Source organism: Stigmatopora nigra, chromosome 6 (assembly GCF_051989575.1).
Source record: "Stigmatopora nigra isolate UIUO_SnigA chromosome 6, RoL_Snig_1.1, whole genome shotgun sequence".
NCBI classification, from domain to species: domain Eukaryota; kingdom Metazoa; phylum Chordata; class Actinopteri; order Syngnathiformes; family Syngnathidae; genus Stigmatopora; species Stigmatopora nigra.
Window position 1 is genome coordinate 3,004,408 of NC_135513.1, and position 25,345 is coordinate 3,029,752.

Here is a 25,345-nt window from a genome sequence, read left to right on the forward strand (position 1 = left end):
TATATATATATATATATATTTTTTTTTTTACAAAGCTCCCAATTGCTGGAAAGCCAAATGCTATTAATATTGAAATGAATGATTAAAATACATTGGTAACCTATCCATAGTATTAATGGGACAGATTAACATTATGATGTTGTACTTTTAACAAACGCTTGCCAAATGTGAAAATTGCTTGATTGTTGGGGGCTTAACCAAAAGTTTTTGTGCAAAACAGGTGTTGCAGTACAATCTATCAATCATGTCCTTCTGTGTTGTAGTTATCCAATCCCTCTCATTCATTAAGCATCTGAAATGTTTGTTTTAAAAATGCATTTCATCATTGTATCTATATTTGTGAAATTCTCATTCATATTTATCTCAATTAAATTTTGATTTGAGATTGAATTTTTGATCTTCCAAGCCTTGACTACTAAATTTATTTACCTTGGCCTACCAATAAAATTCTATTCTATTGAGAGGCCAAGGTAAATAAATTTAGTAAACAAGGCTTGGAACCTTGAAGCACCTTGTGTGACTGACTGTGGAGTATCTTTTCTTTATTTTCGAAATATGCACTTGAAATGTAACGTGAGGTTTAAGCAGAGGCCACACTGATGTAGATAATACACCAGATTCGTGTCAAGGCACTTTTGGAATTTCACAATGGCAAAGGTAAAACATTTCCTAAATGATACATTTTTCAAAAATAATAAAACCAGTGATGTATATTTAAACTTGATCAGGCAGTTGTGCACTTATGGTCTTAGCTGAACACAAAAATGTTTGCTTATATTATTATTTAACTAAAATCATGATTATCGATTCAAAAGTCAACACCATTTTTGGAGTGTTTACATGTTATATTGATTTCAAACTAAAGCAATGTAAAAAGATGTAATTTTGCCCACAGCAATGCAATCAGTTAAACAGTGGCTGATTGTTTCTTTTTGTGCTCAATTATTGCAATTATATCAGCTTTAATAACTTTAATTTTCTATTTCTTGGGTGTAAAAGAAAACAAGTGCTTCATTTGATACAGACACCGCCACCAAAACAGAGGCAGGCAGTTAATGCAGCGTTGAAAATGGTAAAAAATATAACTGTCACTTATGAAGACAAATTTAGATACTTTTGCGCTAACGCAAGTTTCACCCCTGAACATATAACCATCTATTTTTGACAGCATAGCATTAACACTCATACATTCAGGCACTATATATATAATTTTTGTTTTTTAAATTTAGGCTTACATGTGCCCAAAGATCAAACAAGTGGCACAATATTAAAAGTCTATTGGTACACGTTTGGAACCAACATAAGATCCCCCCCCCCCCCCCCCCTCCACACCCCGAATGAAAAGGCTGTCCCACACTCTAAAACAACAATCATCTAGTATAAAGGGGGGGGGGGGGGATCGATCTGAAGAATTAAATAAATATAACGTGGACTGACCAGTCAATATGTTATTCTTTTCTCCCGACAACAAATCCATATTTTGTGCTTTGATTCTACAATGTGAATATTTTTGTGTCTAAATAGTGATTGTGCATCAGAGTCCCTCTAAACTCTGCCAATGATGGAGGTATTTGTTCAATCAAGTCAAAATGAATTGCACATCAATTTCTTGTCGTCAGGTGTTTTTATAAAATATATAAATGTTATTTTTCTAACTGCCACAACACATACTGTGTAAATACTACACATATAGGATTTAAGAGCTGGCAGTGAATGACTTAATCTACTTTTTCTTTTCACTTCAGGGTAAATCTTTTCAATTTCATATGCTCAGCTTTGCATGAGAAAAGTCTCTTTGATGTTGTTCAAATTAAACTGAAATTTAATCATTTGACATTTGAACACTTTGCACTTCTAGTCAGACTGGAGACAAGTGAGTTTGTAGTGTGGCCATTGGTGTTAAACTTTAATGAGTTTAAGTTAAACATTTCATTAGCCTGAAAGATTGTTTCATGGTCATATTTTGGGTAACGGAATCTAGTATATCTAATGTGCAATCCTGCTATTTGTATTGATCTCCCTTTTTGTCCTAATATGAATTTTAAGATTTAACTTTAATCTTTTGATTTTTTTTCCCACAATTTTCAAAAGTGACGGAGGAAAAACACGTACAATCTTTGCACCCTGCTTTGTAGTATATATCGTAAAATCCGTGCAAAGGTCAACACTGAATAGAGCAATCATGTCAAGGTAAAATACATGGAAAATTTAACACTGCTTCATGTGATTCCCTCATTCTTCCCAAAATTCCCTGTTCGGCCTATTATTACAAAGCCTTATTATTTCCCCTTAATCATCATTAACTTTGAACCATATGGCGAAACAATGATGATTTTGTTGTGTGTGTGTCAAATAAAAAGCCACAGAATGTTTGGTAGTCTACATAAGTAACTTTGTCAGTTATTCATATGTTTTGTTGTAGTCCTCAAGGCACTTAATGACAAAGAGAATAAAAAAAAACAATAGCAACAAAATATGGTTCGCCCCTCTGCCCATCCTTCTCGACTGTCCTTAACCCAGGTTCAGTTCGCTGCCTCATTAAATTCTATTTAACAATAAAGGAAGAGCTTTTTTTTCCTTTTAGACCTCAACCATATTCTTCTTGTTCTTCATGACTCATCAAGAAGGTACATCCTGCCTGGACCAGCAAACAGCTCTGGAGTCATAGCAGCTCATGGCAGCAAGGGATGGAAGGGGCAGGGAGGGCATGACAGGTGATTAAGAGGATCAGAGGCGAGAATAAAACTCCTCATTGAGTCTTGTTAGCTCATCTGCCTCCAACTCTATATGTGTACCTCCACTTGACTGCACCTGATGGGGAACTTGTGTCAAAGTGGTGGAAATGGACTCATGGTTTTTGTTTGAGAACCTCCGACCTGGATGTGAAGTGTCCGTATATCCTTCCTTTCTTGCTTCCTTGGACAAAGCCAAGGCGGTCTTGGGCCTGACTGTGCTCTCTAAGGGCAGTGCTGCTCTGGCAATAGTGTTTGTCAATGGCGAGGGCCCGGCCCGAGCAATAAACTCCCGTTGATCTTGGCATATACACTCCTCATTTTTCGGGAAGAGAAAAGTCCTCATTTGACCTTTTCCTTTCACATTTACGGTTCCTCTATAATCAAATTCCAAGCCCAGACCCCTGAGCACACCATGGCTTTCCTCACTCACCTGCACCCGACATTCCACACCAGTGGAATCCATGCGGCTGGCAATGTTGACCGTGTCTCCCCAAATGTCATAGAGCAGCTTGGTGGTGCCGATCACCCCTGCGGTGAGGGGGCCGTGATTGAATCCGATGCGAAGCTTGAAGCCGAAGCCCAGCATGTTCTTGTTGAAGTCGTCCAGTACGCCCATCATCTCCAGTGCAAAGTTAAACAGTGCCTTCAAGTGAGCATGTGGAGATTCCTCTTCATTACCTGCCAGCTGCTGGACATTTAGGCCAGATGCCGCCATGTAGGTGGCACCAATTGTTTTTATTTTTTCCACTCTTTTAAATTCAGGTTTTCGAAGGAGCTCATCAAAGTCTCCAATTAGTTCATTGAGGACACGGTAGCACTCTTTGCCACCCTCGTAGCTCTCCTCATAGAACTCACTGAAGTTTACAATACTGGCAAAGATCACGCCCGCGCTGTCGTGGTTTTTGGAGTAGCTCTGTGTCACCTGAAACAATAAAACAAAAATAAAATAAGTTTAGAATTGACATGTTATTGCTCTTATTTACACGGCCTGACCGCAAGTGGTTGGCGCCAGTTCTGGGGTCAAGGGTTTGATCCCATGTCGGTCCTCATTTTCTGGCATTTGCATGTTCTACCCGGGCTGCCATGGGTTTCTATCTGGTTTCCTCCCACATCCCCTAAACATGCATTTAGGCTGTTTGACACTAGATCTAAATTGCCCCTTGGTATGAGTGAGTGTAAATGGTTGTCAATTTAGGCTGTGGCCCTCCTGATGGCCAAAGTCAGCTGGGATAAGCTCCAGCACCACCCATGAATCGAAGATAAGTGGTACAGAAAATGTATCAATGAATGCTTATAGCTATTATTGTAGGTCAATTTGGCCAAAAGCCTGATCTCAATTCTATTCACATTTTTTGTACATTAAAACAATAATTAGAGAATAGATCAACATTTTAGTCACGTTTGAAATGTTTAGACCACACGTGTCAAAGTGGCGGCCAGGGGGCCCAATCTGGCCCGCCACATCGTTTTGTGTGGCCCGGGAAAGTAAACCATGAGTGCCGAATTTCTGTTTTAGGATCAAATTCAAATGAAGAGTATAGATGTATATTACATTTCCTGATTTTCCCCCTTTTAAATCAATAATTGTCATTTTTTAATCATTTTTCTGTTTTTAGTTCAAAAGTCATTTTGTATAATCTAAAAATTTACATAAAAAAGCTAAAATAAACATTATTTTAGATCTATGAAAAATGAATATTCAAGGCTTTTAATCCAGTTCTTTTAATCCATTTATAAAAAAAATTAAAAAATATTATATCTAAAATGGTCTGGCCCACATGAAATCGAGTTGCCATTAATGCGGCCCGCGAACCAACCCGAGTCTGGCACCCTTGGTTTAGAGCAGACATGGGCAAACTACGGCCCGTGGGCCACATCCGGCCCGTTAGGCCTTTTAATCCGGCCCGCCGATGTTGTCCAAATAATGTTTTTTTTTTCTTTCTCCAAGATGGCGCCGTCACGCGGAAGCCAATGACAGTAGCTGTGTCCACTCTTATTTGTTTTTCGTGTTTTACAGCCCCTCTAGATTTTTCTAAATTATATTTTAATATTTCTTAATACATTTCTTTTCACTTGACTTTCTACTTTCTACTTTTTACATTAATGATGAGTGATGAGTATGTTAATACTTTAGTCCTTTTTTTATGTTTATGTTTCATATGTACTGTTAACGAATGCACTGTTTTATTTGTATCGTATCTTGTGCTGACCCGGCCCATCTGTCAAATTTTTAAAGTCAATGTGGCCCCCGGGCCCAAAAGTTTGCCCACCCCTGGTTTAGAGTCTAAACCAAGGGTGCCAGACTCTGGTTTAGCTTGAGGTGCTTTATTTAACCGTCTAAAGTTTAGACTCTAAACTTTAGACGGTTAAATAAAGCACCTCAAGCTAAATTTTGTTTTTGAAAGCACATCAATGGTGTCTTTGATTGTAGCATTATGCTACACACTGTTTGAAAATCAAATATCATATACCTTGCATGTTAATTCAAAGTTTTTTAAATGTTTAAATTTTTTAAATTTAAACTTTTAAATTTTGTTTTTGAAAGCACATCAATGTCTTTGATTGTAGCATTATGCTACACACTGTTTGAAAATCAAATATCATATACCTTGCATGTTAATTCAAAGTACAGTAATACCTTGAGATACGAACTTATTGTGTTCCGGGACCGAGCTTGAATGTCAATATACTCGTATCTCAAATAAATGTTTCCCATAGAAATAAACTACGTCAATAAAAAATAATTCATCCCTTCCCTCTTAAAAAAGGTTATTACACTGGAAAAAAACACCTTTTTATTGGTTCTAATTCCCCACCTACTCACAAAGTAACAAATACTACCAAATCTAGTGGTTATGCCCTTCAATACAAAAATGTGACGTTACTCAGTATAGACAGACGGCGCGGACGGGAGAGGACAGGGGAGAGACTTGACGAACGGGCTCGTAACATAACAAACTTTAATTTAACTTAAATGAACTTATATTACTATACACACACTTAAACACTTAATCTTACGTTACACTAAATTTAAACCTTCTTGTGTGATAGCCGAGGTAAAGATTTTAATGGATTCCACCGCGGCTTTCGAGGTGGAACTTCTCGTTTTTTTTTTAAATTTATCCAGCCAGCCACGACTCGCTTGGAAGGGGTTTCACGTGTGTCTTTTGCAGATGCTTGCTTTGCTTTCCAGTCCATGCAGATTTCCCTGGCTTTTTTGCAATTTGTCAACTCGGTCAAAATGCAACCTGTAAGGCCCAGTGCTCGTAAATACCTTTACACAGGGGAGATACGGTGAGATAGCCAATGTGCTGTTATCATAAGCAGTCTCTCGCCTGCTCTGCCACCATGCTGTCTCGTATGCTCGTATCTCAAAGTTGCCTCGCATCTCAAAGCAAATATTTGCTCGAAATTTTCCTTTTATCTCAAATTTTTCATATGTTGGGGAACTTGTATGTCAAGGTATTACTGTATGTGTAATTTTCTTTGTTTTGTGTGTTAAGAGTTAGTTTACCACAACTGGTTTGTAATGTACTACTTTGAAACCATCAACATTGGACCTTTTTTGAGAAACGATAAGATATCTGGCAATGTACAACCTTGGTCAAAGTTATCTAAACACCTAACCATTCCATAGGTTGAAAACATATCGCAAAACCTTTGAACACGGGTGTACAGTCAATTAAAATATGTCATTGCTGAACATCGCCGTCATTTTTTGTTTTGCTCGAGAATGAGTGCTCTTATAATTGCTCAGCCATACAATAAAAGTCTTGGACTTGAAAAGAAGAATAGCCTTGTTATTGAACATTTTATGCAACCTTGAGCTGGTCAGCAACATGGATAGGTATTATGTTGCCAAGTAACCACTCTGCCTGGTCCCGCATCGTCTGGATCTTGGAGCGGTGCTTGTCCGCTTCCACGTTGCCATGGTAATGCAAACGGTAGCTGACTTCAAACTCGCGGTTTAGGAACCAGACAAGTAGAAGAAGCAGGAAGAAGGCAAGAACTGCTTCTGACACCAGTAGATCACGGGGTCTAAGAAAACGGTCATGGTCTAAAACTGTAGTTGACCCAACATTGCTGAGCTGGGAGATGTTCAACCTAGGGGACAAAAAAGATGGTAAGTGAAAAACTAAAACATCAAAACTAGAGAAAATGTTTGAAAAGCATTTAAACGGTAATTAGATCATCTGCCCCATAGTTTCACCCATTAAGACTGGGGCTATTTTGTCCAATTCCTCAAATATCAGGTCGTTCCTTCTCTCTCACAACGCATGAATACTCCAACATCACTTCTAATACAGTCATACCTTGAGATACGAGCTTAATGTGTTCTGGGACCAAACTATGTCGATTTATTAGCATCTCAAATCAACATTTCCCATAGGAATGAACAAAATAAAAATTAACTTGTTCTCACCCTCTGAGAAAAACGCCCAAGTCATCATATTAAATGAAAACAAAACATTTCTATTGGTTGTAATTCACAATTTACTAACAAGGTAAATAATAACTAGTAGTTATGATGTTTAATAATAAAATGAGGCATTATTCATCATTCGCGGATGGGCGAGAGCGCGAGAGCGTGCGAGAAAGAAAGAGAGACCTGACGGATGCGCTCGTAAACACCAGGGTGGCTGCTGGCCCCGACAGAGTATCTGCTGACCAGCTGGCTGGAGTTTTCACAGAAATGTTCAATTGTTCCCTACAACAATCCAGTATTCCATCCTGCCCAAAATCTGCCACCATTATCCCTGCCCCCAAAAAGCCAACCATTGACAACATGAAGGACTATAGGCCTGTTACACTCACGCCTGTGATCATGAAGTGCTTTGAAAAGTTGGTCGCCCGCTTATCAGGAATACAATCCCTCCCTTAGTTGACCCTCACCCGTTTGCTTATAGAGCAAACAGGTCCACTGAGGATGCTATCGCCATTGCTCTACACAGCACTGAGCCACCTAGAGCACCAAAGGAATTACGTGGGGATGCTTTTCATTTACTATAGCGCAGCCTTCAACACTATAATACAGGACAAGTGATTAACACCGCAAAGTCGGCTGCACTCTGCCCTCACTGGAAAACATTGCCAGGAAGGAGCCAGGAACATTGTCGCGGACCCATACCACCCAAGTCACAACCTGTTCCACCTGCTGCCCTCTGGCAGATGCTATAGGTCTCACCAAGTACGGACAAATAGGCTTAAGGACAGTTGTTTCCCACATCCATCAGGACTCTAAACTTGCAGTAACACGACACACAATCCCTTCTGTGTAATAACTCCGGGGTTAGGTAACATGAAAAGACGTTGGGCGGTGATCTGCCTCCTATTGGCTGACTGAAGGTTAGTGAAATACAGTGAGATCCGCTTGGCGGGGTGATGCAATTTATCCATCACAGCAGAATGTCAAATTACGAGTCTAAAATTATCACTTATTTGTGTCTTTTGCCGGGAAAACGCACCGTATGGAGAAGCACTACCAATTTCATCATACGCAGCTGCGTATGATGACATTTAGGCTTTTGTTGAGTCAATGATGATGACAAAGCCTATGTCCGATTATTATTATTTCTTTCCTCCAATGAGAACGCGCCCATTTTGTGACTCATTTTCGTATTCTGCGCAGATGCCTGGGCATGTGAACTTTTTCCGCTGCTCGTGTGAAATATTTGTCTATGTTTACTTAAGGTCACTGCACTACTCGTAAAATGCCATAATCGTGCCAGATGCATAGCAATGAGGAATGTTCTCAGACTTTTACTTCAGTCTTAGCATTGCAAATTTTTATCTTGCACTTTGACTTGCACTAAAACATTGTAACTACCTCAAGTACTGCTAACCACTTTAGTCACTTCATTTATATTGTATTTACAGTGTTCCCTCGTTTATCGCGGTTAATGGGGACCGGGACCACCCGCGATAAGTGAATTTCCGCGAAGTAGGGATGCCCCTTCAAAAATGCTTAATTTTAATTTAATTAAAAAAAATGTTTAATTTTTTTTGTGTATAAAACACTAACAATAAAGGCTATAATTTAATCCAATCCTAGCTGTACTGTACTATTACTTGAATAGAACATGTTTTTGCATTATTATTCATTTTAATACATTAATGAACAAATGTTCTAACATTTTTGTCTGTTTCTCGCATCTTTTATACAAATGTGGAACAGGATCACTTTTAAAGGGTTTAGGTGTTATGTTTTTGAGGACCATGGAAGGAATTACATAATTTACATAAACAGTAGTGCTCTACTAAAAATCCAGATTACGTAAAAGGTCTGGAACCAATTATTTCGTAAGTAGAGGTACGATTGTATGCATTGTACCATTATCAAAAGAAATTACATTTATCAGTCATGTTAGCTAGTGCGCAGTGAGAGTGATAAGGAGATAAGGGGCCATGTGGACTCATAGGATTGTATAAAAGCCAGCTGAAAATGTAGTTCTTTATAAAAAATAAATAAACTAATGAACTATTGTAGGCTCCTTTTGACCCAGGAAATGTCACTTATCCATCATACATTTCTGTTCCTATGGAAACACTCACCCATGAACTGGCAAGTTGTTATTACTGGAGCTGAAAAAAGAAACTTGTGTCAATCACAACTGCAGTCATGTAAACATAACACACGTATACACAAAAAATATGATGACTTAGTATATGGCCACAAAAAACAAAAAAATATGCTTAAAAGTTACTGTTTTAAATGTTTTTTTTTAAATTAGTAGGAAACAATACACATTGAAACATGCACGGTGGTGGTGTCATTTTTTTTCTAAATAGGAAGGATAAACAACCATAACGGACTTGTACCTGTGCAAAGGGCTATAGAGCAACAGCAACATGGCAATCCCGGTCGCAGTAGCAAGGACTGAACGCATCCAAAAACTCAGTTGACAGAAATTGCAATATTGGATGATGGCGATGATATTGGCACAGCACAAGAACATTGTCATCTAGAGGAAATGAATTAGAGAAATTCAAGAAGGTTCAGAGTACATACTCATTTGCACGTTTGAAGATATTTGGGCGTAACTACGGCAGTATCACTTTGGAATACAGCAATGCACTACACTAAAAGAACATTAGCAAGTTACTTTTCCTCCTTCATATCTGGCCAAATTGTGCCTTAGATTTACTGCACTCTGCTCATTTCTACCACACCACCATGCAATTAGCCAGGTAGCTAACCAGGTTTGCCTACACATATAGTTTCAATTCTGTTTGTCGTATGAGATGAGGCACAGCATGATTGTGTTATGATCCCGCTGCTGCGTCGTGGCGCGATTGGGAATGAATTAGGACCCAATCGCGGGTAAGCAGGATGAGAGGCAATTGGCTTCAAAACAACTTTTATAACTTGGAAGGGATCTTATAAAACAACAAGGACTTGTGGAACGGTAACATAACCAAACCAGAAACAGGAGAACGAGTGGTATTGTGAAGGGTAGCGTGGCTGCATGGCTATTGAACCTACGCAGTGACATACAGGAATATGCAGGAATTGTAGGACGATCCGACAATGATACTAGAACTCATCGATGTTCAAATACAAACTCAGGAAGTAATCAACAGATTGATTCCAGCTGCTATGCCTTGACGGCAAGCCAGGAGTGACAAAACGGGCCGCTCCTGACAGTACCTCTCCTCTAAGTGACAGATTGTAGACGTCCTAATGCCGAATGTCCAAGAAAAAAGAAAAGCAGGCAGGGAGGGCGGGTGTCAACCCTCCTTCTCCCTTGTCCGGGGGGCGTCTGCGCCGGACGGTGACGAGGTGCAGGAGTCACCGATCCGGCCGGCGTCCGCGCCGGCCAGTGACGAGGTGTAGGAAAGGCCTATCTGGCGGACGTCCACGTCGGGCAGGAACTGGGCAGGCAGGAATTGGGCGGGCAGGAATTGGGCGGGCAGGAACTGGGCGGGCAGGAACTGGGCGGGCAGGAACTGGGCGGGCAGGAACTGGGCGGGCAGGAACTGGGCGGGCAGGAACTGGGCGGGCAGGAACTGGGCGGGCAGGAACTGGGCGGGCAGGAACTGGGCGGGCAGGAACTAGGCGGGCAGGAATTGTAGTATGATCCGACAATGATGCTAGAACTCATTGATGATTCCAGCTGCTTGGACGGCAAACCAGGAGGGACAAAACCGCTCCTGACAAATTGTGTGATTTTGCACTTGAATAATTGACTTTGCTTATCACAGTATATGAACCATTCACAGCGGAGGTGTCCAAACCGATCCTCGAGGGCCGCTGTGTATGCAGGTTTTTGTTCCAACCGATCCAACATCGTTTTACCAATGAGGTTTCTGCTAAAAAAAGAAGCACCTAATTGCAATACACTGATATTGCATTTCTATTGGTGGAAAGGTTTTCTCTCACAGGTTGGAACAAAAACCCGCACCCACTGGGCTGGCCAATTCAGCAGTTGTTGTGAGGAAGTGGCTGGGCGACTTGCCTTGGCGCATGATGAGACGCCAGCCGCCTTGTCCTGAGAGCATGATGGGACGCCAGCCGCCTCGTCCAGGGAGCATGACGGGACACCGGCCGCCTCGTCCAAAGAGCATGACGTTACGGCGGCCGCCTCGTTCAGAGAGCATGATGGGACGCTGGTCGCCTCATCCTGGGAGCATGGTGGCTCGCCGGCCGCCTCGCCCTTGAAACTTGGTGGGTTGCAGTGGGCTTCACCCTGAACACATGGTGGGTCGCAGGCTGCCTCGCCCTGGAAACATGGTGAGTCGCAGGCTGCCTCGCCCTGGAAACATGGTGGGTCACAGGCATTGCGGCCCCTTTCACAGAGCATGCCCCCATCTAGTGGTAGAACAGGCGCTTGGAAACGGCACTTGGAAACGGGGCGTCGGCACGGGCGTCGGCACGGGTGTTGGCACGTGCGTCGGCACGGGCGTCGGCACGGCCGTCGGCACGGGCGTCGGCACAGTCGCTCGAGCACGGGGCATCGGCACGGGCACTCGAACATGGCGCGTTGGCACAGCCGCCGCGCAACCGCCTCCGGGAAGACGTAACCCTGCACATTCATTGTCTTCATCCTCTATTTCATCTTGAAGTTCGGTTATCCGTTTCTCATTGGTTTCAATGTGTCTGTTAATTCTCATCTAGCCAGTTTCACATTCTTCATTTAGCAACAGTCTATTTCTACTTTTAGCTTATTTATCAGTTCTCTAATGTCATCCATTCTGTCAGATAGTAGTTGTCTTTAATGTTACCGTCGCCGTTGACCACCACACTTGCTAGCAATTCACTGATGTTTCTTTTTCCATCTGTAGGTCAGCAGCTCGAAGAAGCAGCTGTAGGAAATTTCTCACTCTAGCATCCGAGCCGATCGATGGTCAACTCCTGACTGATGGTTTTTTGTTTGTTTTATTGTATTCCATTCGTTTATGAAAAAACATCGAACCACCTTGAGAAATTGCGGGTGCTAAGCTATAAAACTGACTGACGAAACTCCTCCGCGGTTCACGCTTCAACTGTTGCTAAGTTTCGGACCTTCTTCAAATTAAATAATAATACACAATGAACTAATATAATCAAAACACTGTTCAAGAAAGTAACAAGTACAAATGTGATAATTCCTGAATTAAGTCATTTAAATTACTAGAATTTTTCATAAAAGAACAAAGGTCAACTGATAATCATTGTTGTGGAGATGTCGTAGCAGACCGGTTGAGGTGTTGCAGCTGATACAAAGTGGTTTCGTTGGAGTAACGGGGTATACTGTCCCATTAACCGGCATAAAATACTGCTTGCTTCTACTCGAAGTTTACAAAACTATGCTTTGTAAAATGCTCTTTTGTACCCCTTTATTGTTGGAACAGTTGGGATGTACAGTTAGTTGGTCGAGTAGGTCGAGTGTTACCAAATTTTTAGAAGGGGAGAAAATAAATGTCATTCACCTTCCTCCTTTTGTAATTAAGAACATGTCTTGCGCCCTCTTTTGATATGATACTTTTGTTGATTATTTAGGGGGTTGTAGAGTATTATAGCAGCGCATGACTTTCGTATTGCCATTAGTGGCAGGAGGAGGAGCCGCGGTCCTGTATAATAGCTCTCCTTTTGTGTTGCTCTTAGTGAAATCTTTTTGATCACCTCACTTGTCGGTAGTTTAAATAACAGCACCATGTTGTTTAGTTCATTGTCGGATCCAGCAAATGCGCATTGTAAAAGCAATTTTGTTATTCGTCCTTATTAAATTGGAAATCTGACAGATTTATATCTTGGTTGTGCCATGTTTTGTTGCGGTTTGGTGGTCGCGCGTGTTTTCCCTTCTGTGTTCCATCCGCGTGATTGCCAATGTGTTTCACCTGGTGTGTTTTTCCAGTGCTCGTTCACTCGTGTGATCCCAAACTACCCCGAGGATCTACTAGTCCCAAAAGCAATATAAAGATAAGGGAAGAGAAAGATGCAAATTAGGGTGAGGCAGAGGTCAAAATGGAAAAATAAAACACAAAATTCTTTGTGCTTCTTCGATTTACGAGGAATATAAATGAAAATCGGTATAGCTACAATACCGTTAATGAAAGCTTGTGAATTGTAAGGAATGCAATTATCTGTTAACACAAAAAGTGCAGTATTATCGAAGATTATCATTAAGTTATGTTATACAACCCTAGTAAACACATTGAGTGATTATTTCTAGGATTCACAGACAGATTATCTTTCAGAACCCCCTGGTTTACCTGAAGAGATAGCTGAGCACTGTGGGTCAGGTGGGACAACACAGAGATGGCTGGTAGTGAAACTAACACAGCCCCAATCATGTGTCGAGCAGTCCACCCAGATACCGCCAGAATCAGAGAGCGGGTACAGTTCATCACGTCCTCCAAATGGAAAGCCATGCTGCAGGGGAGGAAAGATGACTTAGTCTCACACAAAGAGAGGATCTTTACAACAAAACAACAATATGACATGGTTTGGCTTCACTAAAAACATTAGGGACAACATTGGGTGTGGTTACATGCACAAAGCGTATTGAATTTCCATTCGCGATTTACGTTTAAATTCTGCACTTACGAACCGGTAAAAAAAAAAAAAAGACTGAAAAAATGAAACTCCGCCCAGTGCTCGTAGAGACATTTACACGAGAGAGTTGCGGAGAGAAAGACAGTGCCCATGATGTTCTCAGACTCGCGTAGGCTGTATGTTCGTACACCATGATTTGTCTCGTATCTCGAAGTAAATATTTGCTCGAAATTTTACCCGTATCTCTAATTGCTCATATGTCGGGGCACTCGTATGTCAACGTATTACTGTATGGTGAGTATCCAATACTTTGGCCCCAACCAAACTGGAAGTCGGCCAAGTCTTGGCTGAAAGTTGGAAGAATGAGCAGCATTTGCATTGCAGCCTTTGCATTTGAACAAACTCGTCCTAGGCACGTTTTCCGATTCGCCTCAAAATTGATGGCTCTGTTCCTGAGACTTGGTAGATAAAAATATCAAAATGTTGATTGATTGAGTGTGGCCTCCATGATGGGTCATGATGGATGAATTAGTGTTTGCCAGCGTGCCAAACTCACTACATTGCCAAACAGTCCTAAAGTCTATTTTTAACTATTAAGATGAACGCCCTAAAAGGCAAGTGTAAGGTTTGTCTTGATTTTGAAGGTGGGCATGGCTAAACAGCTCATTGGCAGCCCCTTGCTTTTTTTAAATCATATCTTTGCTGTAATTAAACATAACTACTCCAGACCTCATGAGCTCGTTGAGAAAAAAAACATTTTTTGAATTCACAAGACCTTTATCATACTATAATTTGAAGCCCATATCCACGGGCCGTTGAATGTTGCCATGGCGACCCAGTGTTCGCTGTGCACAGACGTTTTATCTGGCCTATTAGGAAACAAGTACGGCCTCGAAATATGGCACGCCTTTTCGCCGTGCCCCAAATAGGACATTGATTTGGGTTTTGTAAGAGGACATGGCCTTGGTGCTAACTGCCACCTTCTTTCATCCTACAAGCCTCTCCGTGCGAACTAGCGAATTTGCCATGGTCTGGGATGCGTCAGGTCGAGAGTTGGTGTATATCCGACTTGCGCAGGGATGTGTTCAGGCCCATTCAGTAATGCTTGTCGTCCTGGTTCTTTTTATTACTATTGTTGCGGAAATAACACTCTTAACATCCTATATAACCTAACCACAGAAAGTGCTTCTATTATGAAACTATATAGTGGGGAGAATAGGTATTTAGTCAACCACCAATTGTGCAATTTATCCTACTTGAAAAGATCAGAGACCTTTCATTTTCACTATGGGTAAACCTCAACCATGAGAGACAGAATGTGGGGAGAGGAGGGGACGTGGGGGGTGCACAGAAAACCACATTGTTTGATTTTTAAATAATTTATCTACAATCATTGTGGAAAATAAGTATTTTGTCAATACCAAAAGTTCATCTCAATACTTTGTTATGTACCATTTTTTGACAATAACAGGCCAAAAGTTTTTTGTAACTCTTCACAAGCTTTTCACACAGTTGGTATTTTGGCCAATTCCTCCATGCAGATCTCCTCTAGAGCAGTGGTGTTTTCGGGCTGTCATTGGGCAACAGACTTTCAACTTCCTACACAGATTTTCGATGGGGTTGAGATCTGGAGACTGGCTAGGCCACTCCAGGACCTTGAAATGCTTAAGAAGCCACTCCTTTGTTGACCTGGCTGTGTTTGGGATCATTATCATGCTTAAAGACCCAGCCACGTCTCATCTTCAATGCCCTTGCTGATGAAAGGAGATTTTCACTCAAAATCTCTTGATACATGGCCCCATTCATTCTTTCTTTTACACAGATCCGTCGGCCTGGTCCCTTTGCAGAAAAATTGCTCCAAAGCAGGATGTTTTCACCCCCATGCTTCACAGTGGGTATGGTGTTCTTCGGATGCAATTCAATATTCTTTCTCCTCCAAACACAAGAACCTGTGTTTCTACCAAAAAGTTATATTTTGGTTTCATCTGACCATAACACATTCTCACAGTCATCCAAGTGCTCTCGAACGAACCGCAGGAGGGCCTGGATGTGTACTGTCTTCAGCAGGGGAACACGTCTGGCAGTGCAGGATTTGAGTCCCTGGCAGCGCATTGTGTTACTGATAGTAGCCTTTGTTACTGTGGTCCCAGTTCTCTGTAGGTCATTCACTAGGCCCCCCAGTGTGGTTCTGGGATTTTTGCTCACCATTCTTGTTATCATTTTGACGCCACGGGGAGCGATCTTGCATGGAGCCCCAGATCGAGGGAGATTATCAGTGGTCTTGTATGTCTTCCGTTTTCTAATAATTGCTCCCACAGTTGATTTCTTTAGACCAAGGGTTTTACCTATGGCAGATTCAGTCTTCCCAGCCTGGTGCAGGTCCACAATTTTCTGGTTTCCTTCAACGGCTCTTTGGTCTAGGCCATAGTGGACCAAATACCTGTTACCACTCTAATTTGGAAATAAATTCTTTAAAAATCAAACAATGTAATTTTCAGTTTTTTGTTTTTTTTTCCCACATTGTCTCTCATGGTTGAGGTTTACCAATGTTGACAATTACAGTCCTCTCTAATGTTTTCAAGTAGGAGAACTTGCACAATTGGTGGTTGACTAAATACTTATCTGCCCCACTGTATATGCCACAAGAATTAAACAGAAAGTGAAAGAAAATACAATTTATTGAATATCTATATCTCACCGTATCGAAAGCACCAAAGAGGTCAGCTCTAGCAGACCAGTCAGAGGGGCCACAGCCAGTGATGCAGAGGACGGAGGGCCAACAGAGACTGGGCTTACCAGTGGTGGAAGGAAACATGCCAAGGTGAGGGCCATGAAGACAAAACAGCTTAGGAGAACATCAAGAAAAGAGCTGAAAGTGCAGCTTGCAAATGTCTTTTCCTGGACCGGGTTTTGCACCTTAAAGGGAAGAGTGACCCAAGAAGCTTAGTTGTATTGGAAATAATCACTGCATCGCTAATAATAAATAACCACATTTATTAGTGTCAAAATCAGTTCTTCAATTGATGAAAAAAACTGGCAGCAGTGTAGTGCAGTATAAAAAGAAATTTATCAAGATTTGAACCATTTTATGGCATAATAATAAGATGGCCCTGGGTAATAACTTTTTATTTTTATTGAAAAATTGACATATAAAGTGGGTTTTTCTTTTCCAAGCTACTGTGTATGTCCACCCACCTCATACCATATTATCAACCAATAACATTTTGTTTTAGCAGCCTGCTGGCCGAGTGTTTAGCGCACTGGACAGAGATAGAGGGTTCAATCCCAGTTTCAGACCTTCCTTTGTGGAATTTGCAATTTTCCCTGGGCTGGCTTAGGTTATTTCCTAGATACTTAGGTTTCCTCCCAAATCCCCAAAACATGCATGGTAGGCTGGTTGATCACTCTAAATTACCCCTACGTATATGTATGAGCATGCATGTTTGTCCATTTCCTAGTGCCCTGCTTTTGGCTGACCACCAAGTCAGGGTGTCGCCGACCTGATGCCCGTAGTTGACTCGGCTAGGCTCCAGAAACAACTTCCAACCCTTATGAGAATAAATATTACAGACAATGAATGAATGTTTGTCTTATTTTTGAGTTTGTGTCATGTGGTTAGTTGACACTAGTTTTTCCCCCAGCAACTGCGAGTCCATTAGGTGGGACCTCACTATTGCTGATGGAAATATTATCTAAACTTAACTAATGCATAATACATAAAGACAGAAAAAACATGTCTGACATCCCTAGAACAATTAAAATTATTTTCATATCACCCATCACTAGCTGTTGATAAAATATCAAACTACAGAGTAAATTTAACATTAATTTGACCAAAATTAACCCTAGTGAGATGTTGTCATACTACTGCATTGTGAATGTTAAGGTAGAATAAAATTGTATTCAGTTCTAAATTTCTAAATCTCAAAAAACATTGCGCTATTTAAACTTGAAGATCTAAAATAAAAGGACTTCACAATTTATCCTATTGTGAAACCTACACAGAGTGAAATTTCCTGCAACATGTTTGTATTAACTGAGCTTAAACGAGTCACGTTTGTATTGACTAAGCTAAGAGATGTGTGACATTCAGTAATGGCGGTGCAAATGCAGGTTAGCATAGAGTACGGGAACATCCCTCCTTAACCTTTTTCTTGTATATACGTGATGGGCAGCACATCTCACTTTCTCAAAAGAAGATATAGTTTCAAATTAATTTGATCACATTTATTGATATAATTGATAAAATGCACTGCAACATTTTATATCAATATTGATTGTGTTTCAACCTCATCCTTGTAGCTGCTGCGATAGGCTGTCTCCAGGGGTCGGTCTAGAAAGGTGAGGCTGATCTTGTTGATGGGTGGTTTGAAAAAATAGTCTTTCATCAAACTTGAAACAGGACAGAAAAGACAGCCATGTATTATAGCAACAGTAAGTAGCACACCAAAATAATGAACAAACATCAATGCTTGAGTAGATTATCACAAAGTAACTTTTGTAGTATACTCAGTGAATGATAAAGTTAGTGGTAAGTGTTATAACACTAACAGTGAGGAACAAAAATGATATCAAACATTTCACCAAAGCCATGGACATTAAGTCATGTGTCGTAGGCATCATGAGTTGAGAACTCCCACTTGCTTACCTGTCCTCTCTGATAACATCCACAAAGTGAGCATCACTCTTTTCTCGAAAGTTCTTGGCACGCAGCTGAATGAGAGCAGAGTGCTCCATCCCTCTAACTGGAGGTCCAGCACCAACTGCAATGCCCACATTGCTGTTGGTCATTGTGCTTGTGCTGGTTTTTTTCTCTTTCTCCTGGAGTATGTCAGACAGTGAGCTTTGGCTTGCCCTAACTGGATCCTCTATTGGGGGGCTCAAAAGGCCATTGGCAGTCCTAAGACTGTTACTTGGAAGGTACTGGAAATTGAAAAGGAAAATAACAACTCAGAAAGAAAATTAAATTACGGAGACATGGATGTGAAGATTTTGAAGGAGTAGCAGGCATATTCACTCGTATGAGATACCTTAGAACTGTTATTCTTGTGTTCATCTTGGCAGCCATTAAGCACAGCCACTTCATCACCCTGTTCTAACACTGAAGACAAAACCTCAAGTCGGGAAGCACATGGATACTGGAAAAAAAAAGAAATCATTTGGGAAAGTGTAAAATCACTACACACTTTCTTAAAAATATCTCTGAGCAATAATTTTGCATTGCACATTTTCTAAAAATCCTCATTTAAAAGAAAAGATATTGCCACAAAGATTTGGATTCAGCACCACTTTTAAGATTAATTATTTGCACTAATGCAAAATTTGAGTTGACCAGTGTAAGAAACATTTACTGAAAAAAAGTTTATTATTACTAAACAAGGATAGGGCATTACCATAATAATGTCAATTACAAATATCATAAAACGGTAACATGGCGAAAGTATACAGGAGAAAAGAGTGAGTTTCATCAGGTGCTCAGGCGACAAGAGTAAATGCACCAACAGCTAATTAGGTCTAAAATGGTGCTTAATTGTTTTTGAGACTTACCCCACTCATTTTTGGTTGTTGGTTGGCTAAATAGGATTCAGCAGCTTTGACACCCCCATGGATATTTTCAGGAGCATAGCAATGCATACAGGAGGAGAGTCTCATTCCAGTAAAGTCACATCCAAGGTGAGGACAGCCACAATGCAAATTTCGTTCCAACTTTCTCCCAGATATCAGGTATGTTTTCAGCCCTGCGAAGATGTAGCAGGTGAAAAAAATGGTCAAACGTATTTTTTTTTTTAAATTCAAACAACAAAGAACATTAAACAAGAAAGAAAGACATGACTCAAGGTGCCGTTTTGGAGGCCCGTAATGCAAAAACATGGTACACATGTTGTACAATACGTACATTGTATTTGGATTAAAAACTTAAACCAACCATGGCAAGAAGGTGGTATTGCAACGCTACGTGTTTCCCCGACTTTGCTTAAAACATAATTTCAGAGATCATGCCCAAACTGCTTTAGGGCAAGAAGTATGCAAACACTGGATTTTGGTGATGGCCTATAGTCACCTCTAATCAAAGTGGGCAAACGTGCATAACTTAATTCATTCATTCATTTTCATAATCGCTTATCCTCACAACATACATATATGTGTGTGTGTGTGTGTGTATGTATATATATATATATATATATATATATATATATATATATATATATATATATATATATATATATGTATATATATATATATATATATATATATATATATATATATATATATATATATATATATATATATATATATATATATATATATATATATATATATATATATATATATATATATATATATATATATATATATATATATATATATATATATATATATATATATATATATATATATATATATATATATATATATATATAGATATAGATATAGATATAGATATAGATATATATCTATATATATATAGATATATATATATAGATCTATATCTATATGACAAATAACAAATTTTATTGGATATTTTAAACCTTTTTAACAAATTAAAAACGGAAATGTGGGGCATATATATATATATATATATATATATATATATATATATATATATATATATATATATATATATATATATATATATATATATATATATATATATATATATATATATATATATATATATATATATATATATATATTCCGTTTTTAATTTGTTAAAAAGGTTTAAAATATCCAATAAATTTTGTTTTTACTTCACGATTCCGTCCCACTTGTTCATGACATTTTTGTAAAATGTTATATTTTTGTGTTTGAAGCCTGAAATGTGGCAAAAGGTTGACAAGTAGAGTAGTTCCACAAGGCACTGTAGCATATAGATGTTTATATTGACCTCCATTAAGTTTTACTTTTCAGCTAAGTAAAACGACACTTGTGAATTCTCCAAATTGTCAATCAATTCCATTAAGCCAAAAGAAAAATATTTGATTTAACTCGCCTAATTTAGGTGTTAAAAAAAAACACTGTGGTTCCACATGTGGTAGATTGTGCGTCAGTCTGATGCTGAGTGGGTGCGCTCATGTAGTGGTTTGTGTACTAGTGTATACTTGATACATTTTTACTAAAACAAACAAAGTGAAACAAAATGTGTTCGCACATGTGCTTGTGTGTGTATGGTTAGCCATGATGACATAATTTTCTTGGTAGTATCATAACCATTTAAGAATTTCTTAAAGTCATTTGTTTCATAGATTTCCAAATCAAGTTTATACAAAACTATTATTTTATTAATCCACCCCGTCTAACAGTCAGTCAAACGATGAGAATTAGGGTTACCAACCTTTCCTTGAAAAATGGACTCCATATCCAGAAAAAAATGTACGCATCGCATATTTAGCTTAGCTGTTAGTTTCCTTCAAACCTAAATAATGTCTCATTTGTACCTCAACATCGCAATGTGCCCACCGCAATACTCACACTTTGTTTGAAAATGCATATCTGACTCAATTAACAATGGTTAAGGTCTCATCAGGATCTAAGCATGGTGCCAACCACTTCTGGTAACATTTACGACCTGCTTCACAGCTGCTTTTTAAGGCATCCATTTGATGTTGAACACATTCATTTTGCCACCCTTTGTTGGTAATCAGGCGTCCAAGGATGACGGGCCGAAAAAGCACAAAGTAAGATCACCACTAACATTTCTACCATACTACAGTAATCCCTCGAATATCGCGGCTTCAATTTTTGCAATTTTTTTCTGGGGATTTTTTTTTATTTGTTTATTTTAATTTCTTGAAGTTTATAAAAATATGAAAATTCCTCATGAAACTCGCAAGTGGAAGCCACTTCCCTGTCCTCCGCTTGGAACTAGAACTCAGCACTGAAATAAAAAAAAAAAAAAATGTAAAGTTCATCAAATGTGAAAATCTTCGCTGAAACTTGCAAGTTTCTTCAATTACAATATGGACAAAAGGTTCTGTCTGAGATTATTCTTTTGAGGTTGGATTCATGCTGATAAGGAGAAAGATGGTCTGGATGATGTGGATTCGAGGATGGAGAGTGTGAAGTCCGGAGAAGACACCCCTCTCGGCAGTCGTGGACCAGTCCGCATCATTGTCAACCAGCAAATGAGTATGCATTTTTGTAATACTATAACTGGGCAAATGAGAGTCTGGGCGATGTGTTTCTCATCCTCCGCTGGGGACAGCGACACTCAATGGGCTTATTCTTTGGGAGGGAGACCCGTAGCTCTGTATGGATCAATTTGTCCGGAATAAATCATCTGTGGATTAACTCGCTCAACCCTGGTTTGTCTCCTCCGATGCTGAACACGCTCCGTTGTTAGACGGGATAAGACAGTGTTAGGGAATTGGAGTCAGGTGCTAAAACTATAAGTCTAACACTGGCTAGACGTGAGTAGCTTTGATACGTGTATGTAGTGTTTACCATGTCAGCACATCCCAATACTTTTTAAGCTTCTTGCAGTCGTAGTGCTTATGTGACTTCCTTTTTTAATTTGTCCATGTGCGATGATTTTTCTTAAAACTTTCCCTTCAAAGTACATTATTGTGAAATCTGCGACTGATACATTGGTGGCGGGGAATATCAAAGAGGGAAATGAGACGGCCGACAGAGATCAGGTCCTTAGACTCAGCGAGTGGTGCGCTCTCACAACTTGGCGCTTAACATTTCCAAAACCAGAGAACTCATCCTGGACTTCCGACGGAACGAGGCCACTCTGTACTCCGTCTGTATATAAACAGTGGGTGTGGAGCGAGCAGAGATTTTCAAATTCTTGGGGCTCCATATCTCTGCTGATCTCACCTGGGCATCAAACACTATAGAACTCTTCAAGAAGCGCAGGGGAGGCTACATTTGCTGAGACTACTAAGGAAGGCGCAACTCAACACCAACCTGTTGGTGACCTTTTACTGGCCGGACAGAATATGCTGATCTACACTGTTTCAGTGTGGCACTCAAGCTGGACAGAAGCGGACAGGAAAAGTTTGCAGAGGTGAACAACACAGCCCAAAAGATCATCAACTGCTCCCTACCTCCCGTGACCCCCATCTACAAATCCCGTTGCCAAGGAAGGGCACAGAGCATCATAAAAGACAACACACATCCCGGATTTTACATATTCAACCTTCTTCCCACTGGCAGGCCCCAGAGGACCAACACGGCCAAGACAAACAAACTCAAGGAGAATTTCTTCCCAAGAGCTGTCACCATACTCAACTTGAGTTCTGCACCGAGGATCTAATCAAGACGTATCTTATACTTGCACTAAAACTCCATAGGCTGCGAACCACTTTTGTACCTTACGTGACCACTAATTCATGTTGACGACGTATCTATATTGACTACAAAGGTAATACCTTGACATACGAGTGCCCCGACATACGAGCAATTTGTGATATGAGTACAATTTTGACCAAATATTTATCTTGAGATACGAGACAAATTTTGATATACGAGCATACAGCGGACGCGAGAGGCTGCTCATAAGAAAATCATGTGCATTGTCTTACTGGTTGCAACTCCCTCATGTAATATTGATTTGATTGATTTTGTAATGTCTCTACGAGCACTGGGTGGAGCATTGCATTTTTTCAGGGTTTTTTTTCACATCAGTCAGTGCGAATGGCGGAGCTTGTTTGCTAATCCAAAAGGAGTACTACTTCCCGGGCAAGTTGGCAAGTGCGTTATCCTATTGAGACGACAGTTGTTTGCATCATTTTCAGAATATTTTGAAAGGGAAGACAAAAGCAAACAACCCTCGATAGGTCGCGTATGTAAGTCAGGGTGGAGAGATTAAATAGAGCCAACCCGGGAGAAGAAAGGTATAAAAATGTAAAAGAAAATTAGAATTAAGTTTCGTGTAAGGTTAGATTAAACCTATTCTTGAGTGTCTTCATCGTATATCCAAGTTCATTTAAATTTGTTTGTTAAGTTACGAGCACGTTGCCATGCAAAATATCTCCCTCACCCTTTGTTCCTCTCTCTCTCTCCCCTTCACGAAATCCAGCTAATTTTAGTACTATTAAAAACATTTTAGTACTATTAAAAACATTTTAGTACTTTCAAACACATTATAGTACTATTAATCCACTAGTAATTTGTTACTATGTTAATAAATGGCGAATTATAACAAATACAAATGCTTTTCCAATCCAATATTCTGTTTTTGGTGTATTTCTGGAGGGTTGGAATAAATTAATTTGTTTTTGGTTCATTTCTAAGGGAAACGTTCATTTGAGTTACGAGTAAATTTACATACGAGCTCAGTCCCCGGATCGCATTAAGCTCGTACCACTGTAGTATGCAAGAAAACAGCATCGTCGTGTCTCCATCGTCTGAATACATCTTTTCACAAGATGGCTATGTCAAGCGACAGTGGCTGTAGCTCCGTCCACTCTTAGCTGTTTTCTATGTTTTACCGCTTTTCTTCTTTTTTTATTACATTTTAATATTTCTTAAAAGCTTCATTTGTACTTTATACTTTTGTTGGGTTTATTCTGTATTACTATTATACATATATGTGTAGTAATTCATTTCGTTGTTAAATCATTAAATCAGTCTTTCTATTGTTCGGCTCAAGGTCATAAAAAGCCACCTGGTCCACTCTCACGTGGACTTCTTATCCAAGGATTCTTTATGCTACATCTCACCCAGTATCGGGCTCGGAGGGCTGTTGATCAGGAGGCAGCAAGGACTCGGGATATCTGCCATTTCCAGCAACTCACCCAATCTGGGGCTTCGAGATCGGTTGTTCTCTTTTGCAACGGAGCCAGGGTCACTGGCCAATAACAACGATGTTGTTTCTGCCACTTCCATAACACTTGTGACGCACTTCGGGCTTCTTTATGTAATTGTTATATGATTGTTAGGTCAAATGAAGGCGTGATAGTTTTTATCCAAATGCCTTAAAGCCGTACGCAAAATACTGTTCGAGAGGATACTTTTGAAGACATCCTCCCTTAAGGTTCTTATCTGTGATCCAATCTATTTAAGTAAATGTCAATAATTGAATAAGATGTCTGCCTGCAGTTAATGATAATTACGAAGAATGGTAATTATTGATGAACCTATCAACTTTTTACTTTAATGTTTTTACAACTTTCTTTGTTCTTTTAGCTTAGTTTCTTTCTTCTGCCTCTATTTTGGAGCCATTCAGCCATGCCTCTGCTGTCATACACATGGGAAAGGCTGTGAAGTTGTGAAATACGCAGCAGAAAGAGCAGCACCTGGAAATTCGGAGCAGGACAAAAGTGCTGGGAGAAGGACCAATGCTTCAGACCAATGATTCCGTCTATTATTATGGGTAAAGTGAGATCCCTCCTTGTTGGAAGAGCTGTCAGCGCTTACCAGGCCGCAAAAGGAGTCTTGGGAGCATTTCACTCTGTTACTGTTGATCCTTCAGCTCCAGACTACTGGGGGACTGTGCAGACAAGATTGGAAGAGTGCTTCTGTATATCTTCAAACTTTGTCTTAATGGCAGAAGGTCCCCATCTTGTGGAAGACTTCCTGTGTGGTTCCAGTTTAATCTAGTTTTACAATGTCTTTTCCTGTGTCTGTATCTGTTCTGATGGTGCCACTCAAATGTTCGTAGTATAACATCAACTTTAAATTTAACTTA

At 39.9% G+C, this 25,345-nt stretch overlaps 1 protein-coding gene across 1 annotated transcript in view; it reads right to left on the reverse strand.

The window, feature by feature from the left end:
* The window catches only part of adcy9a (adenylate cyclase 9a), a 39,645-nt gene continuing 14,300 nt past the window's right edge, over window positions 1–25,345 (reverse strand). Inside the window, exons 2-11 of the mRNA XM_077718286.1 lie at window positions 19,258–19,448; window positions 18,741–18,848; window positions 18,359–18,633; window positions 18,000–18,102; window positions 16,409–16,626; window positions 13,428–13,587; window positions 9,555–9,697; window positions 9,288–9,317; window positions 6,557–6,839; window positions 1–3,657 (exon numbers count right to left, since the gene is read on the reverse strand). Of these exons, the coding sequence (XP_077574412.1) occupies window positions 2,728–3,657; window positions 6,557–6,839; window positions 9,288–9,317; window positions 9,555–9,697; window positions 13,428–13,587; window positions 16,409–16,626; window positions 18,000–18,102; window positions 18,359–18,633; window positions 18,741–18,848; window positions 19,258–19,448 (2,441 nt within the window). The 3' untranslated portion in view covers window positions 1–2,727. The remainder of the gene's footprint in view (window positions 3,658–6,556; window positions 6,840–9,287; window positions 9,318–9,554; window positions 9,698–13,427; window positions 13,588–16,408; window positions 16,627–17,999; window positions 18,103–18,358; window positions 18,634–18,740; window positions 18,849–19,257; window positions 19,449–25,345) is intronic.